Source organism: Hyperolius riggenbachi, chromosome 5 (assembly GCF_040937935.1).
Source record: "Hyperolius riggenbachi isolate aHypRig1 chromosome 5, aHypRig1.pri, whole genome shotgun sequence".
Taxonomy (NCBI): Eukaryota; Metazoa; Chordata; class Amphibia; order Anura; family Hyperoliidae; genus Hyperolius; species Hyperolius riggenbachi.
The window spans coordinates 48,086,250-48,105,032 of NC_090650.1; the positions used below are offsets into that span (position 1 = coordinate 48,086,250).

Genomic DNA, 18,783 nt, shown 5'->3' on the forward strand with positions numbered 1-18,783 from the left:
CCCACACTAGAGACAGCCTGTCTCTAACGTGGGGCATGCACTAATCCGTGGGGCTGCTCAAATCCGGGAGATACCCAGATAGTTGCTATCCGGTTATCTCCCAGTAAACCTGTGCGGGGTGGGCGGGGTGACTCTTACCTGTCTGACGTCTTCTTCGTCCGTCCCTCGGCGCCTCCCACGATGCGCTCCGCACGTCACGTGATTACAAACACTGCCTCCTTCAACCCAGAAGGAGGAAGTGTTTGTAATCACATGACCGCTGTAAGGACCGCATTGTGGGAGGCGCCGAGGGACGGACCAAAGAAGACGTCAGACAGGTAAGAGTGACCCTCCCCGCCCACGTAACTGGGAGATATCCGGATAGAACTATCCGGATGTCTCCCCGGATCTGGATTTGAGCAGCCCTGGACAGGTACTCTTGCTGGCTTGCTGTGATTCAGTCCAGGATCCCCCCCCTCATTTGCAACCAGGGAAAGATTTAGTCGGCAGAAATCGATCACACGACACAGGATTCATGAACAGTTCCTTCATACAATGATCAGCAAAGGTAACATTTATATGAAAAAAAAAAAAGAAGACACATCCATTTTGATTTCTTGGCCATAACGATCAGACAAAAGGCATAAAATCCCAGCCCCGAACTGTAAACGTGAGCCGAATCTGAAAGCACCCATACACCAAATCCATATGACTGCTGTACTTCCTTTTATAGAACACATGAAAATAAATGTTTATGGAACGGGTTAGGCTACAGACAGGAAGGTCACAGACTGGAGATGAGAACAGAGATGCCCTCACGCTACAATGTAAACAATTGTTCTCCGTCGACTCCTACAATGGCCTCGCTTTGTTCAAAGCTACTGAATCAATAAGGTTATTCGTATTGCCTAAAACTATGCAAGCAATCTTGTCTCTGTAACATGAAACCAGATGAAATACGGTGACAATCCCCCAAAACGCGGTGAAAGCAGTCCTTGTAGACGTGAAGTGCAGATTACTGTGGTGGGGGGCTTAAAAGGACACATAGACCTCATTCGTATGGCATCGGCAACCCCAATTTCATGAAAAGAAGCAACATATGTTGAAAAAGTTCATAGAAGAAGTGCGAAATTCTGTTCCTCCCCAGAATGCACTGCGTCACCGGCTGCACGGCATTCCCCTCCAGGTCAGCTGCTTGATACGTATCGATGCTTGAAATTTTGCAGAACTTAAGCATTTGTTTTCTTCCCTTCTGTATTATTGTTATGAATACTGACTTAATCTAACAGCGAAAAAAAAATAAAAATAAAATAATAATAATAAAAATAAACTGATCTACAGTTTACTATTTGATACCTTTTTTCCCCCTCTTTTTTTTTTTTTTTAATAAACTTCATGTGCATGCTGCTTTGCTGGATCCCAAATACTTCATCCACTTATCAGCTACTTGCCTTATTATTGTATTTTTTGTGCAATTTCAGAGCGAGAAACAATATTTTGTGTGTGTTTTTTTTAAACTTCGTGAATTAAACATGAAAAAAGTAAAAAATAACTAGGACTATGCCAGGAAGCGACGGAAGTTAGAATCCCTCCCCCCCCCAGGTCATCTTTGCCAGAAGATGTAGGTTGCTGGGGGGTTCCTCGACTGCATGGTACAGCACCGTCTGTCTGCTCGTCCAGCTGTACCCCACCAACATCTGTCTCGTCATCTAGAGCTTTCAGTTTGATTGCAGAAGGGGTTACGTCAAGATATTGTGAATAAAGTCCAAAAAGCGCTTAGAATACTGCTCGGGGTTGACGGTGGAAATCTCTGCACCGGCCTACAGAGGAAAGACAATAGTGAAGAAGAATGTTAAAAATTAACTAAATCTATGTACACAGGCTATACAAAAGTTGTTTGAAACATCTGACGAATGACAGATTTCACCGTATCGGGTCTAAAAAAATGTAACCGAATGACGTTGAGTGACCGATATCAGGCATTTTGCCCAATCTATCCAGCGTATCAACTCAGGGGACTGTTGGGCATATATCGTGTAGTGAACCACGTGTTTACAATGCCATTTAAAAGTCATTGGGCTTGATTGGCCCAATAGGCTTCCTGTCACTTGACAGGCTTTAGCAGCGCAGCTTGTTGAATCAAGCCTATTGTTCTAAAGAATGTATGAATGTTGTGTGTAATGTCGCTTCTACACCCAGTATTTAAACCTTTAGCCTCTAATTTATTTAGAGGCTTGCAAATGCTCCAGGCCAATTTACTTTAGCACTTTTTTAAATGTCTTATTTGTTACATTTCCATGCTTCTAATTCGTACTGCTGTAATGTGTATTTATGGTCACATGTCACCAGGGGGCAGTGTAAGACAATAACAGAGGACTTCTGCTTTCAACTTCTATATTTTCTGCTAGTAGGGAGAGATCAACGCATTCCAAGAACTTACAGCACGAGTTCAGCAGACTGAGGTCAAAAGAAGTGCACTTATCGCAAACGAGAACTCTATTGAAGCTGCTAATGGGTTAAATGATTTGGCCATTTGCATTATGAGTGTGTAGACAACATAGATGGAAAGACTGATCGTTTGTTGCCGGCAAAGTCGTTTCTGTGATGCTGGTGGATTGTTTGCGTTGACTTTTGTATAGACCTTTAGTTTGAAATGCATGCAATTCCAGTCTGCACTGTATTATCCACAGTCTACTTTTCACTGTAAAGTTATCAGCACTTGGTTTTCATCCTGTTACTCTGCAGCCATCTTGTCCTGGGAACTTTGTTTACCTCTCATAGTGCTAGAACTACAGTTGCAGGACTGAAGTCCATATACTGCTCTGACAGACAGGCCTCAATTCTTCCTAAAAGGGCTCACCACATCTGTCTTAGCTTACTAATGCTGAAGTCACATTTATTGGTTGTGGCTCTCATCTAGAGTGCAAACTGGATTAGGCAGAGTGAAGCACACTTCTCATTTATTAAAGCCAAACTACTTAAAGGACACCTACTTAAAGGACACTTGACCAGAGGCAAAGCTATCAAATGTTCATGCTGGATCCACATACCTCTGTGCATTGTCCGTACCTCTCCTCATTCCCCCTATCCCTGTAGTCACTCAATGACTTAACTTTTGACTTAAAGGGGAACTTCAGCCTAAACAAACATACTGTCATCAAGTTACATTAGTTTTGTTAATTAGAATAGATAGGTAATACAAACTCTTACCCACCCTGTTTTAAAAAAACAGGTAAATGTGTGTGATTCATGGGGGCTGCCATCTTTGTCATGGGGGCAGCCATCTTTTTGGTTGAAAGGCGGTGACAAGGAGCAGGAGACACAGTTCCAACTGTCCTGTGTCCTGATTACCCCTCCCAGCTGCACACGCTAGGCTTCAAATGTCAAATTCAAAATGTAAAAAAAAAAAAAAAAATATTGCACCAAAACAGCAGAACGAGAACAACAAAATCAGAAATCCCATCATGCTTTGCATAGCATCAGGGGAAAAAAGCCCGGTCAGTTTTCCTCTGTGCAGCTAAAAATGAGGCTTGTATAAGAGAAACAAAGTTCTGATGCTGTGAAACTGTTAAACACCAGGCCTTTTCAGTGCTGCTGAGTCGATTTTTAGTCCGGAGCAGGGCCGGATTTAGGCCCAGGCCACCTAGGCCATGGCCTAGGGCACCAGAGGAGCAAGGGCACCAAAGCAGAAGGCTGAACTTATGCAGCATTTGCAAACTTGCAAATGCTGCAATGCAGAGATATCAGGCGAGCGCCTGACTGCAGTACTCTGCTGCCAGCCACCTGTGCAGCAGCCCCCTTGCTCTCTGTGCACATTTGCATTGTGGCCGGCGGCTATGGACTTGAGCAGCATTGGAGACAGAGGGGGAAGAGCAGGGCCGGATTTACAGCTCAGGAGCCTATAGGCACTCAAGCTCTGGTGCCCTAAACCCCACCCCTTAACACAGGCCACACCCCCTCAAACCACTCCCCTTTTTCTTATTAAATAAAACCGCACAAGGTAATGTAGAAAGTAGGCGGGGTGGTTAGTGTTAGGAAGAATTGGGGGTTAGGGCACACAGATACACACAGACATCAGGACACAGGGGGCTCACACACACACAGACATCAGGACGCAGGGGGCTCACACACACAGATACACACACAGACATCAGGACGCAGGGGGCTCACACACACAGATACACACACAGACATCAGGACGCAGGGGGCTCACACACACAGATACACACACAGACATCAGGACGCAGGGGGCTCACACACACAGATACACACACAGACATCAGGGCGCTCACACACACAGATACACACACAGACATCAGGACGCAGGGGGCTCACACACACAGATACACACACAGGACGCAGGGGGCTCACACACACAGATACACACACAGGACGCAGGGGGCTCACACACACAGATACACACACAGACCGCAGGGGGCTCACACACACAGATACATACACAGACCGCAGGGGGCTCACACACACAGATACACACACAGACATCAGGACGCAGGGGGCTCACACACACAGATACACACACAGACATCAGGACGCAGGGGGCTCACACACACAGATACACACACAGACATCAGGACGCAGGGGGCTCACACACACAGATACACACACAGACATCAGGACGCAGGGGGCTCACACACACAGATACACACACAGACATCAGGACGCAGGGGGCTCACACACACAGATACACACACAGACATCAGGACGCAGGGGGCTCACACACACAGATACACACACAGACATGAGGACGCAGTGGGCTCACACACACAGACATCAGGACGCAGGGGGCTCACACACACAGATACACACACAGACATCAGGACGCAGGGGGCTCACACACACAGATACACACACAGACATCAGGACGCAGGGGGCTCACACACACAGATACACACACAGACATCAGGACACAGAGGGCTCACACACACAGATACACACACAGACCGCAGGGGGCTCACACACACAGATACACACACAGACCGCAGGGGGCTCACACACACAGATACACACACAGACCGCAGGGGGCTCACACACACAGATACACACACAGACCGCAGGGGGCTCACACACACAGATACACACACAGACATCAGGACGCAGGGGGCTCACACACACAGATACACACACAGACATCAGGACGCAGGGGGCTCACACACACAGATACACATACAGACATCAGGACGCAGGGGGCTCACACACACAGATACACACACAGACATCAGGACGCAGGGGGCTCACACACACACAGATACACACACAGACATCAGGACGCAGGGGGCTCACACACACAGATACACACACAGACATCAGGACGCAGGGGGCTCACACACACAGATACACACACAGACATCAGGACGCAGGGGGCTCACACACACAGATACACACACAGACATCAGGACGCAGGGGGCTCACACACACAGATACACACACAGACCGCAGGGGGCTCACACACACAGATACACACACAGACATCAGGACGCAGGGGGCTCACACACACAGATACACACACAGACATCAGGACGCAGGGGGCTCACACACACAGATACACACACAGACATCAGGACGCAGGGGGCTCACACACACAGATACACACACAGACATCAGGACGCAGGGGGCTCACACACACAGATACACACACAGACATCAGGACGCAGGGGGCTCACACACACAGATACACACACAGACATCAGGACGCAGGGGGCTCACACACACAGATACACACACAGACATGAGGACGCAGTGGGCTCACACACACAGACATCAGGACGCAGGGGGCTCACACACACAGATACACACACAGACATCAGGACGCAGGGGGCTCACACACACAGATACACACACAGACATCAGGACGCAGGGGGCTCACACACACAGATACACACACAGACATCAGGACACAGAGGGCTCACACACACAGATACACACACAGACCGCAGGGGGCTCACACACACAGATACACACACAGACCGCAGGGGGCTCACACACACAGATACACACACAGACCGCAGGGGGCTCACACACACAGATACACACACAGACCGCAGGGGGCTCACACACACAGATACACACACAGACATCAGGACACAGAGGGCTCACACACACAGATACACACACAGACCGCAGGGGGCTCACACACACAGATACACACACAGACCGCAGGGGGCTCACACACACAGATACACACACAGACATCAGGACGCAGGGGGCTCACACACACAGATACACACACAGACATCAGGACGCAGGGGGCTCACACACACAGATACACATACAGACATCAGGGCGCAGGGGGCTCACACACACAGATACACACACAGACATCAGGACGCAGGGGGCTCACACACACACAGATACACACACAGACATCAGGACGCAGGGGGCTCACACACACAGATACACACACAGACATCAGGACGCAGGGGGCTCACACACACAGATACACACACAGACATCAGGACGCAGGGGGCTCACACACACAGATACACACACAGACATCAGGACGCAGGGGGCTCACACACACAGATACACACACAGACATCAGGGCGCAGGGGGCTCACACACACAGATACACACACAGACATCAGGACGCAGGGGGCTCACACACACAGATACACACACAGGACGCAGGGGGCTCACACACACAGATACACACACAGGACGCAGGGGGCTCACACACACAGATACACACACAGACCGCAGGGGGCTCACACACACAGATACACACACAGACATCAGGACGCAGGGGGCTCACACACACAGATACACATACAGACATCAGGACGCAGGGGGCTCACACACACAGATACACACACAGACATCAGGACGCAGGGGGCTCACACACACAGATACACACACAGACATCAGGACGCAGGGGGCTCACACACACAGATACACATACAGACATCAGGACGCAGGGGGCTCACACACACAGATACACACACAGACATCAGGACGCAGGGGGCTCACGCACACAGATACACACACAGACATCAGGACGCAGGGGGCTCACGCACACAGATACACACACAGACATCAGGACGCAGGGGGCTCACACACACAGATACACACACAGACATCAGGACGCAGGGGGCTCACACACACAGATACACACACAGACATCAGGATGCAGGGGGCACACACACACACACACACACACACACACACGGGTAGAGCAGAGAGACAGAGAAGAAACATGAAGCTGCGGGGGATGGGCTCCAGCAGCAGGAGGCTAGTGAACCACCTCTGCACTTGTCTGGAGATCAGAGAGAGAGAGAGACACATTACCATGCCAAAGAAACACAGGAAGAGAGAGAGGGAGAGTGTAAAGGAAGCATTCACCTCAACTCCCAAAAGTCTTAAGACTTACTGTCCTCCACTGTCTTGTGTTCCTGGCTGGCATCCCATGCAGCATAGCAGCAGAAAACTTTCTATCTCCGCCTCCGCCTCCTTTTCTCCCGGCAGATCCTGGGGTGGCACATGATTGGCCAGTGAGACCAGGCCATGTGAGAACGGGGAGCAGAGCATTTTGCATTGTAAGCCTAGCTCCGCTCCCTGTCCACCCTTCCACAGCCCTCATGTTGAACTCCGTTCCCCCTGGCTCCCGGTGACAAAGTATAGTTAGACATGACACCGGAGCAGCCGGAAGAAAACAAATAGACGTCAGCACGCACCTGCACCGCCCCCTGCTGACTACGCTGGAGTGCATGACTACGGTCGCCGGGAACGCTGGCTGTGCGGCTGCACTGATGAGCGGCGGTGAGTGACACTGCGCTCCCACATCACTCTGCATAGGGAGACACACATTCGGGGAGGGAGGAGAGCCGCCCTTGGACTGTTAGGCGCCTGTAGGCACGTGCCTACAGTGCCTTATGGTAAATCCGGCCCTGGGGAAGAGAAAGCTTCTACACTGGAGATGAACTGAGAAATGAGTGACACTGATGGCTGCTGCAGTGTGAAGGTGAGCTGGCTACCTATACTGAAAGGGGGGAAAGTGGGAAAAGGAGGGATTAAGGGTGTCATCTGGCTACCTATACTAAAGGGAAAGGGGGGAGGAGTCATCTGGCTACCTATACTGGAGGGGGGGGGGGGGGAGAGGGGTCATCTGGTTAACTTTACTGAAGGGGGGCGGCTGGTGACAACGGCCTTGGGCGGCAAAGAGTACAAATCCAGCCCTGGCTGCTGTGCATGGAAAGGGAGCCTCAACATACTTGGCCTAGGGGGAGAAAAAGTATAAAACCGGCCATGGTCCGGAGGTTCACTTTAAGTAAATTAGGGAAGAGGAGGAAATGGGAGGGAACATCGCAATTAGGCTGCCTGCGCTTCCTTTTTGTGAAAAAAAAAAAAAAAGAGTAGGTGCATGCAGAAACCAAAAGTCTGCATAAGGAGGTGAGACTTCGTAATTTGCAGGAAGTAAGACCTAATCTCTGCTAAAAGGAAATAACAGGCCCTAGAGCAGAAGTAGGGAACCGATGGCTCGAGAGCCAGATGTGGCTCTTTTGATGGCTACATCTGGCTCACATACAAAATCAGTAGGAGTTAATTCACTAAGCTACATTGCTCAAGCAGCACAGCTTAGTGTGACTGCGCAAGTAACGTTTTCAAAGCAGGCACGCTACTGCTGTAGCATGCACTACTAACTTACTCACGCTACCCCAAAACGAACAATGGCTGCCCTAACTGTCCCACTCTGGACCCTGTCAGGTCCAGTGACTTTGTAGGACAAGATCCCCGCACTTTGATTGGGCCAATAGGCTGTCTGTCACTTGACAGGCAGCCTATTGGGCCAAAGTGCGGGGATTTCATCCTACAAAGTGAATCACTTCCCAAGTCAGCTACAGTAACTAATTGTACAAGCTGTTAGTCGGAATTTCTCCTCTCTGGCTCTTGGGAAAATTGACTCCTGCCTTAGAGGTATTAAGCCTATACAGATACCAAATATTCAGTAAGAATTGTTTGAAAAGTGAACTTACTAAATGAATTCCAATAATATTCACTAATTAACTTAAATGCTTTCAAAATGTGCCGTGTTCAATTCAGAACGAAGTTAGGTAGACAAGATATATGGCATAGCTCCCAACTGTCCTTTCAGAGAGACAGTCCTTCTTTGGGTACCCAATCCCTCTTTCTTCATCATTTGTCCCTCTTTCTGGACTGATGTACAGATTTATGTAAATATTTGTAATTTTTCTACTGAAAATGTGTTTAACTGACTCTAAACTTTATTTGCATCCTTTAAATTGATACATTTCTTATTTCCAAATGGTAAAATGGAGGAAAATGAACCAGGATAGAAAGCACCAGTGTGGTTTGAATTATAAAACAAAATGTTCTTTATGGTATGCATGACTAGGGGTGTGCCTGGGCGTAGCTTAAAGGTGCATGCACACGTCTGATTTTATGCCCGATTGTCGTTCAAACCAGACGTTTGAACAACCTGTCATTCAAACAAAAAGTCGTTCAAACTCCTTGTACACACAGATGACAAAACGTTTGAAATGCTAATTACAGCTAATTTAAATGTTGTTTGACTAGTCAATGGACTTGATAGAACAATGGACTAGGTTAAATGACTGATCAAACGACTTGTTTGAAAGTCTATTAGTTTGACACTAATAGACTTTCAAACAAGTCGTTTGTACACATGTACGGACCTAACTGTCGTTTCAACGACAGTCCACGGATCCACCGATCAGTCAAAACTGCTGCGATCGTTCGTACACACGACAAACTGTTGTTCAAACGACCGGTTTGAACCACAAGTCGGTCAGAAATATCAGACGTGTGTATGTACCTTAAGTGTCCCTTGAGATAAGTGTTTCTTATCTCAAAAAGTTGGGAGGTATGGTTATGGTTTGATGAAATGACAAACAGCTGCTGAACTGAAGATCTTTCTGAAACCTGGCCCTCCAGGAAGAGGGTGAGCATTGGGTGAGTGCCTGGCTGTTAAGCTCAACACACACCATACAATCTTGGTTGTACAGATTTACCAAATCCATGTAGTATAAGGGCCAACAGATTGAGAATACCTTGAATGATTGATTGGATAAGCTCTTATACTACATGAAAGTGGTAAGATTGAACAACCAAGATTGTATGGTGTGTGTTGAGCCGCACGCTAGCTGCACGCACTAGGCTTCAAATCTTAAATTCAAAATACATTTTTTTTATTTTTTTTTTTACCAAAACAGCAGAAGGAGAACAACATCAGAAATCCCATCATGCTTTGCACAGCATCAGGGGGAAAATGCCCGGGCAGTTTTCTTCTGTGCAGCTAAAAATGAGGCTTGGGTAAGGAAAACAAAGTTCTGATGCTGTGAAATTGTTAAAGAAACACCAAGCCTTTTCAGTGCTACTGAGTAGATTTTTAGTCTGGAGGATCACTTTAATGGACGCATATTTCATTTACAATAAAACTGGTCGTTTTAGTTTAGCGTTTATAGCACGGTCTTATTTTGCACTAGAGGTGGACATCTTGCAGGAAGTGGTTAAAGAGAGCCTGAAATGAGAGGAATACAGAGGCTGCCATCTTTATTCCCTTCTAAACCATGCCGGTTGCCCGGCTGTCATGTTGAGCTTTTGGTTTTAGTTGATTTTAGAGGTGAAGCATCAGCACAGACAATTGGCATTATTAGAGAAGGAGGATGGCAGCATTCATATTCCTCGCACTTCAGGTTCCATTGAAAGTACACCTGAAGTGAGAGGAATATGGTGGCTGCCATATTATTTAGAGGATACCCGAAGTGACATGTGACATGACGAGATAGACATGTGTATGTACAGTGCCTAGCACACAAATAACTATGCTGTGTTCCTTTTTTTTTTCTCTGTCTAAAAGAGTTAAATATCAGGTATGTAAGTGGCTGACTCAGTCCTGACTCAGACAGGAAGTGACTACTGTGTGACCCTCACTGATGAGAAATTCCAACTATAAAACATTTTCCTAGCACAAAATGGCTTCTGAGAGCAAGAAAGAGATAAAAAGGGGAGTTTCTTATCATTGAGGGTCACTTCCTGTCTGAGTCAAGTCGCATGTCACTTCGGGTATCCTTTAAAACGGCAAATCACCTAGGTGTCCTGCTGATCCTCTGCCTCTAATACTTTTAGCCACAGCCCCTCAACAAGCATGCAGATCAGGTGCTCTGACTGAAGTCTGACTGGATTAGCTGCATGTTTGTTTCAGGTGTGTGATTCAGACACTACTGCAGCCAGAAACATAATCAGGATAGCCCGGCAACTGGTATTGTTTAACAGGGAATAAATATGGCAGCCGCCATGGGAGTCTCACTTTCAGCTTCCCTTTAACCCTTACTTTTGGGGAGGTCATTGTGGTTTGGCAGGTGGAGATGTGCTGGGGAAGCTCTCTAGAGCGACAGGCTCCCCTAAAGGGCAGGACTGACGTTATACTTACTCCGTGTTTTACTGTTTTTGCTGCATGTGCTGCCTTCTTTTTTGCATCATAGTGAGTTAATATGTCAATAATAGCCATAAAATAGACTTCCTTCCTGGGTGCACCTGCCCAACAAGAGAACAAAAATTACAGATCATTTTATTTTTCTCCTTTTCCATGCTCCTAATCCTATACAGTGAGCTGTTCAGATCATTCTATTTTCTAGTAGAGCTTACAATCGATTGCCTCCAACATACTGATAACAGCACACACATACACCCAGCCAGAAAGAAAGTGGGGCACCTATTCTTGTAAATTGTGTTAGAGAACTCCGCCCAGTGCAGTGTGAGTGGAGGCCAGTAGAGTTATGCTATTCATACTCACCTAGTTCCATGCCGTCTCCTGAATACTTCCCTTGAAGCTGCTGACTCTCACCATCCTGCAGCCATTAGGTGACCTCCCGAAGTACTTCCTCAAATGCTGCACTGCACTTTAAAGGACTCACAAAATGATTTAATAAAACAATCTTTACTTAGAAGTCACATGTCACATGTGTCCCTCGCCGCAGCTCCGGTCTTCTCCCGTCTCCCGCTGCAGCCTCTGAAGATCGCCGATCAGACGGGTCGGCGTCTTCTGTGCATGCGCAGGCGTGCGGCCGCGCCCATGGGAGCATACTGTGCATGCACAGAAGACGCCGACTCGTCCGGGGGACGGCAATCTTCAGAAGCTGGAGGACCGGAGTTGCGGCAAGGGACACGTGACTTCTAGGGGCTGCAAGAAGCCCCAGGTTAGTAAAGTTCGTATTATAAAATCCCCTTATGAGTCCGTTAAAACCATTAACCATATAATCTTATAAGATTGTATAGTAGATGTGTGTAATTGCATGTATGGGCAGCAAGTGAGTATATGTTCGTCAGAAGCATGTCTGATGGCTGCAGGGGCAACTTCAAGGTAACAACCCCAACCTGGGGGAGAATGAATCTCATAGCCATTCTCCTCCACCCAGATTAGCATGTGGTATTGGGTGGAGTTCTCTTTTAAGGTTTACCTCAACTCCCTGTTTTGGTGATAAGGGATAGTCAAGGAGATGCAAGTAGATGTAAATTTTTATGCACACTGTGCAGCTTGAAAATTCCCCCACAACAGGATCTGATTGGTCCATTTTCAAGCTGCATACATTTGCATAAAATTAGCATTACAACTTTGCATCAACTAGCAATTATTTGCATCTCACTGACCATCCCTACTAGTGACATACTGGTTTCACATCCGAGTTCTTGGTGTCACCAGAAAAGGAAGTGCATTCTGCATAATTTTCATTCACCTGGGGCTTCTACCGCCTCCTTGCAGATGTCCTGTCCCACGCCGGTCCTCCGGTTCCCTGCTGCGGATCACTCTCCAGTTTTTTCGTCTACTGAGTCGTGCGCCACTGCGCCTGCACGGCAGTGCACATCCTCGCTCCCGTTGCTGGGAGAGTCCTGCGCAGGCGCAGTATGAGAAAACTTTGTACTGCGCCAGTGCAGGATGCTCCCGGTAATGTGAGCGAGGGTGTGTGTGGCCACGGCAGCGAGTGGTGCTCGACTCCTTAGACGAAAAGACGGAGATTGGACTGGTGTGGGCACAGGACGGATGCAGGAGGCCGGTTTAAAAAAAAAGAAAAGCTTAAAGAACCCCTTTAAAGCCTGACAGCTTTAGTTAGTTTAGTTGGGTTAGTTTGATGGCTGTCGGGATTTGTCCTCTAGCACCATGTGAAGTTGAATTTCCATAGAATTAAGACTATAACATACCATCGTGGCTTTTAATTCCATAAACGTCAACAGTTGGATCAAACTCTCCGGGAAGAAGAGGCTTTGTGCTGTTCAAAGTGTTTCCGGGGCTGTCCGGTGGCGTGCCGACAGGATGTGTCCCGTCACTCTCCCCCTCATCTTCCCCCTCGTTGTCCTCGCTCTCTACATCTTCCTGCTCAGCCCGTTCCACATCATGGATCCCCACCAGCAAGCTATAATCCATGAGCTTCAACTGTGCCAAAAACTAAAAGGACAAGAATGCCAGCATTAATAATTAACCCACTAAGAAATACAGAAGTGATGCATCATAATGAAACTATCCAGACCATTCACGCTGATATCAAACATTAGGATGAGGAAAAAATGTATCCCTTCTACCCCCTCCCACCACTCTCCTCTACCTTCCCCTCTCTTCCATCAGTTCCACCACTGTACATGAGGTTTCCTCTTTTTCTCTCACTGCCAGTACCTCCCTGCTCAACCCCTTCCCCTCAGATGTGCTTTGCTTCTTCTCCTCTGGTCCCAGTACAAATCACTCTGTTCTACCTCTTCCCCTCCACTGGAATTTTACCCTCAGCCTTCAAGCAGGTTATTGTCCACCCCCTACTGAAGAAACTGTCACTCAATCGGTCTCTCCCTTCAAGCTACCGCTCCCATTTCTCTTCCTTTCACCTCCCTCCAAACTCAGCGAGTCCTGGTCTGCCATTGATTGTCCTATGTTCTTGTGTCTAACTCCTTATTTGACTACCTTCAATCTGGATTCTGCCCTTACCACTTCACAGATACAGCACTCACTAAAGCCACCAATGACCCCATCTTAGTGAAATCAAACAACCACTATTCCATCATTCTCCTCCTTGACCTCACCACAGCTTTCTACACTGTTGACCACTCCCTCCTGCTCATATTCTACACTTAATTGGAATCCGCAATTCAGTTGTGACCTAGTTCTCTTCTTACCTCTGTGATTGCTCCTTTAACGGATCCTCCTCAGTTCTGTCCTTGGGCCCCTTACTCATCTCCCTCTACACCTCCTCACTTGGCAAACTCATCTGCTCACTTGGTATCAACTACCACCTCTATGCTGATGACACATGACAAATCTACCTTTACACCCCTGATCTCTCCACCTGCACTTGGATAAAAACTCCACTTGCTTGTCTGCTATCTCCACCTGGATGTCTGGCTTATTTTTGAAACTCAACTTGGAAAAGACTGAATTCATGAACTTCCTACCCCATTCCTTCAGTCCTCCCCGACATCTCTATTACCATCAATAATATGTCCATTTGCCCTGTCCCTCAGACTTGCTGCCTGGGTGTCACCCTCGACTCAGGACTCTCCTTCACCCCCCACATTCAGAACATCTCCAATCCATGCCACTTCCAGCTCCGCAACATCACTAAAATTTGCTGCTACCCCCAAATCCCCCCCCGCCCCAACCACCTGTTCCATGCTCTGGATGTTTTCTTTCTGGATTACTGCAAGGTCCTTCTTTCTGAACTTCCGGAGACCAGACTCCAACCACTGCAATCTGTTATGAATACAGCTTCCAGGCTCATTCACTCTTACCGTCGCTTCTCTTCAGCTGCCTCACTTTGCAAGTCCCTTCACTGGCTCCCTGGCCCCCTCAGAGATGAATTTAAACTGCTCTGCTTGGCATACCAATCCGTCCACCATCCCTCCCCTATATATATCCTGGATCTTATCCAGAGATACTACCCAGCCCACTCACTCCGCTCCTCCAACATTGGATGTCCACCCGTTGCAAGTCTCCAGGTCTTTTGCAGCGTGGTTCCTACTCTATATTGAACCCCCCCCCCCCCCCCAATCACAGGCAGGCCTCCACCTTCAATTCATTTAATTGCTTTAAAGATGGATCTATTCATCATCACTTATCTGCCATCTCCATAGCTCCAATCACCTCCATTGGACTTACACCCATCTTCCCCAACCCTTAGATTGTAAGTTTATTTGGCATGGCTGTCTTCCCAGGGTGTTCTTCTCCACCACCATATGGACTAATTGGCTAGTCTTCTATAATTATCCCTAGCTTGAAATCTGCGCACAATTTTTTTGTTGTATCATTATTGTGCTCCACCCGCCTGTCATAATTCAGCTCACAGGTCTGTCAGAGGTCATACGTGGTCTCAGACTCTGTCAATGAGTATTTAGCACTGCAAAGCTGGCCATGGACAACATGGTCCCTACAAAGCTGGTTAACAGCTGTGCTTTAAAATCTCTTTTTTTAAAAAAATATGGACAAATGCACTTACCTCAACATCCTTCTTTAGTTTCTCTTGAAACATTTTTTTATCGTTCTCATCGATGTGGATTTTCTGACCATCGTTTATGAAGTCGTTATCTTTGTATGTGGGAAGCTCTTTGGCCTAGAAGGAAACGCACAACAAGCAATGACCGAACAGATCAAGAAGGGCTGGTGTCCCATTCTTCTCATCGGACCACGTGTGAAGAAATCCATTTTGCATGCAGTCTACTAACTCCCTGGAAACAAAGAGAATAGGGGGACCTGTCTGGGACCAGAGACAATCTAGGGTTCAAGATTAAACCATCTGGCTGGCATCTGCTCCCTATTCAGCCCCCATACAGAATAATGATGACCTACTGAACTTCCAACCGTTTCCCTGCAGCAAGAAGTGTTTGTCAATCGTACAAAACTTGCAAGTTATTAGCCAATTTTGACAAGAGAGGATGGGATTTATGGTACTATGATAGTCCGAAACAGGCTGTCTGCATGTTGGGTTGATGTGGCTCTGTAAACGTTATAAGCTATAGGTTTGCTATACACCGCCAGTGGTTCTGGATGTAAGCCTGGCTTCAGGGGCATAAAAAGATAATTTGCATATTCAGTAGTGATGCATTGTGGGTAGCCACGGTTGCTCACTTAAAACTGAATTATCGCAAATACCTTCTGTTTTAAGAAGGGAAACCACACTGAGCTTTGCTTTTAAGTAGGAGGGCTTTTCGGTCTGTTTTAGTCCCCTATACATTCCTAGTAGTTTTGGGTCACCCTGAGCTGCTTGGATATTCTGTAGTACTTGGTTATTAACCCTTATAGCTGTCCAGCAAACCTGGACTGGATTCATAAAATATTTTCTAATATGATGTAGTAGAAGAGACTGCGGCCATTGCGGCTGTCATACAGGCTGCTGAAAAGCTAGCAAGTTAGCTGTAATATGACTACAGTCTCATTTATTTCTAAAATAGTACCTAAAGTAAAGTAAACAAAGCCTGACATAACTAATGATGGAGGCGATCTCAGAGTTAAATACTTACCTGATCAGATGCAATATCTCCAGGCAGGTGATCGTTCCCCCCCCCCTTCCCCGTTAGAAGTGTGGCCGTGACTTCAAACATTTGCCATGGCTCTGGCCACCCCCATCTGCGTTGCTACGGCCCGCCTCCAGCTTGGCAGCCACGTTCTAATTTGGTGTCTCACTAGCTATGGGCGAACCACCGCAACACAAGCAGAGGTTTCCCGTGAGCTTCATCAGACTACAAAAACCATGCCCACGACTGCATTCCCATCGAGGGGGCCGGAGAATCACCTGTGACCCGATTACGTTGGATCAGGTAAGTAACCCTGAGACATATTCCATTACCCTTTACAGAGTAAGGCTACGTTTCCCTTAGGCTGCCGCCAGAGTTCACTAAACAAACGTGGCACCCTTGCTGTGGAAAAATTGTGCCCGTATCCAATAGCCGTTCCCATGCATGGCTATGGGAATTCGATTGTGATGTTTGAACACAATGCAGCAGGCATGGCCCTCTGCCGGCCCGATTTTACAGAGATCTGGGGGTGGGAGGGGTTGGCCTCCCATTGCAATCCAATGGGTGCCTCCTTCCACCCGGACTGCAATCTATATAACACCCGAGTGTCCCATATTGTGGAGCGAAAAATTTGAATATCATGAAAAAGTCCATTTTAAGTCAGTAATTCAACTTAAAAGTTAAACTAATACATGAAATAGACTCATTACATGCAAAGCAAGATATTTCAAGGCTTAATTTGTCATAATGTTGATGATTATGACTTACAGCTTATGAGAACCCCAAAAGCAAAATCTCAGACCATTTGAATATTGTGAAAATATTCAATATTCTAGGCTCAAAGTGTCAGACTAATCAGCTAATTAACCACTTTAAGACCACGTCACGCCAAGGGGCGTGAACACGGTGGCTCCCCCAGGACTGCTTAACGCCGATCGGCGCAAAGTCCTGGGGGAGTGATTTGCAGGGGATCGCGCGCGCATCCCTGCTTGGATGACGGAGCTCCGCCTTCAGTCTCCTAGCGGTGATCACCACTCGGAGACTGTTAGACAGCGAAACCGCTATCTTTTATTGCTGTAAAAGCGCTGCGATCTACAGCAGCACTGTACTGGGGACAGCCGTGTGACATGGCTGTCCCCTCCAGAGTCAACACAGTGACCGGTTGTCATGCCAGCGGATCACGCTGATTGGCTGGCGGAGGGAGAGAGGGAGGGGGAATTATAAAATGAATAAAAAAAAAAAGTTAAAAATATTACTAAAATAAACAAATATTTATTTAACAAAAAAAAAAAAAAAAAAAGACAAACAACAACACCTGGGGTGCTATCAGACCCCACCAACAGAAAGCTCTGTTGGTGGGGAGAACAGGGGAAGAAAATCACTTGGGTGCTGAGTTGTGCGCCCTGCAGCGAGGCCTTAAAGTTAGAGTGGCCCAATTTCAGAAAAATGGCCTGGTCTTTGGGGGGAAGGGGGGGGGGGGTTAACACTGCAGTCCTCAAGTGGTTAATTCAAAACACCTGCGGAGGGATCCTATATTAGTTTCACCTTTTAGGTCGAATTACTGAAAAAATTAACTTTTGCATAATATTCTTATTTTTTGAGTTTCAGCTGCATGTATCCCAGGAGCTGTTCACTCAGAAGCTGTGGAAGCAATAGTGAGGGTCAGAGAACATAAAACTATGCTTGTGAACAGCAGGTTTCGGAGATAAATGTCAGGATCTAATGAGAACAACTACATTTCATAACAGGTTATTGGATTTCACACTGAAAGCTGTCCAGGCCCTTCGCTGAGGTTGCAGAAAACATATGAACAGTTTACCTTTTCTTTGTCGCTTGCTTCTCTTGCCACAGTAGAGCCCTACAACAAAACAATGTTTAAATCAACTTTATGTATAACAAGCAAGCAGCAACGCATACATGATACAGGATCGCTGAGAATGCTGTTACCTTCAAGTCATATTTCCTGTACACGGACAGTCGGTGGCTAAAGACATTCCTTGTGACAATCATGTAGGTCTCTACTCCATCCACGTTTAGCCGGTACATTCCTAGGAACTGTGGGAGGAGGGTGTTGCCATGACACTCCACAATATACTGCAATGGAAACACAAGCATAAAAGACGTATTATTTCAAACAGCATCAGAGCTATAGTCTCCGAACAACAGATGCAATATTCTTAGAAAAGTAGTAGTGGCTGGATAGTGTAATAGTTAAAGGGAATCTGAAGTGAAAATGAACTTATGATATAATGAATTGTATGTATAGTACAGCTAAGAAATAGAACATTAGTAGCAAAGATAGGAGTCTCAGATTGTTTCCAG

At 47.0% G+C, this 18,783-nt stretch overlaps 1 protein-coding gene across 2 annotated transcripts in view; it reads right to left on the reverse strand.

The window, feature by feature from the left end:
- Nucleotides 1–511: 511 nt before the first annotated feature.
- LOC137518175 (phosphatidylinositol 5-phosphate 4-kinase type-2 alpha) overlaps nt 512–18,783 on the reverse strand; it is a 160,112-nt gene continuing 141,840 nt past the window's right edge. For both annotated transcript variants that reach the window (XM_068235609.1, XM_068235610.1), the window contains 6 exons: nt 18,409–18,555; nt 18,281–18,319; nt 15,447–15,560; nt 13,171–13,414; nt 11,405–11,508; nt 512–1,799 (listed from right to left, as the gene is read on the reverse strand). In XM_068235609.1, the coding sequence (XP_068091710.1) occupies nt 1,719–1,799; nt 11,405–11,508; nt 13,171–13,414; nt 15,447–15,560; nt 18,281–18,319; nt 18,409–18,555 (729 nt within the window). In that variant the 3' untranslated portion in view covers nt 512–1,718. The remainder of the gene's footprint in view (nt 1,800–11,404; nt 11,509–13,170; nt 13,415–15,446; nt 15,561–18,280; nt 18,320–18,408; nt 18,556–18,783) is intronic.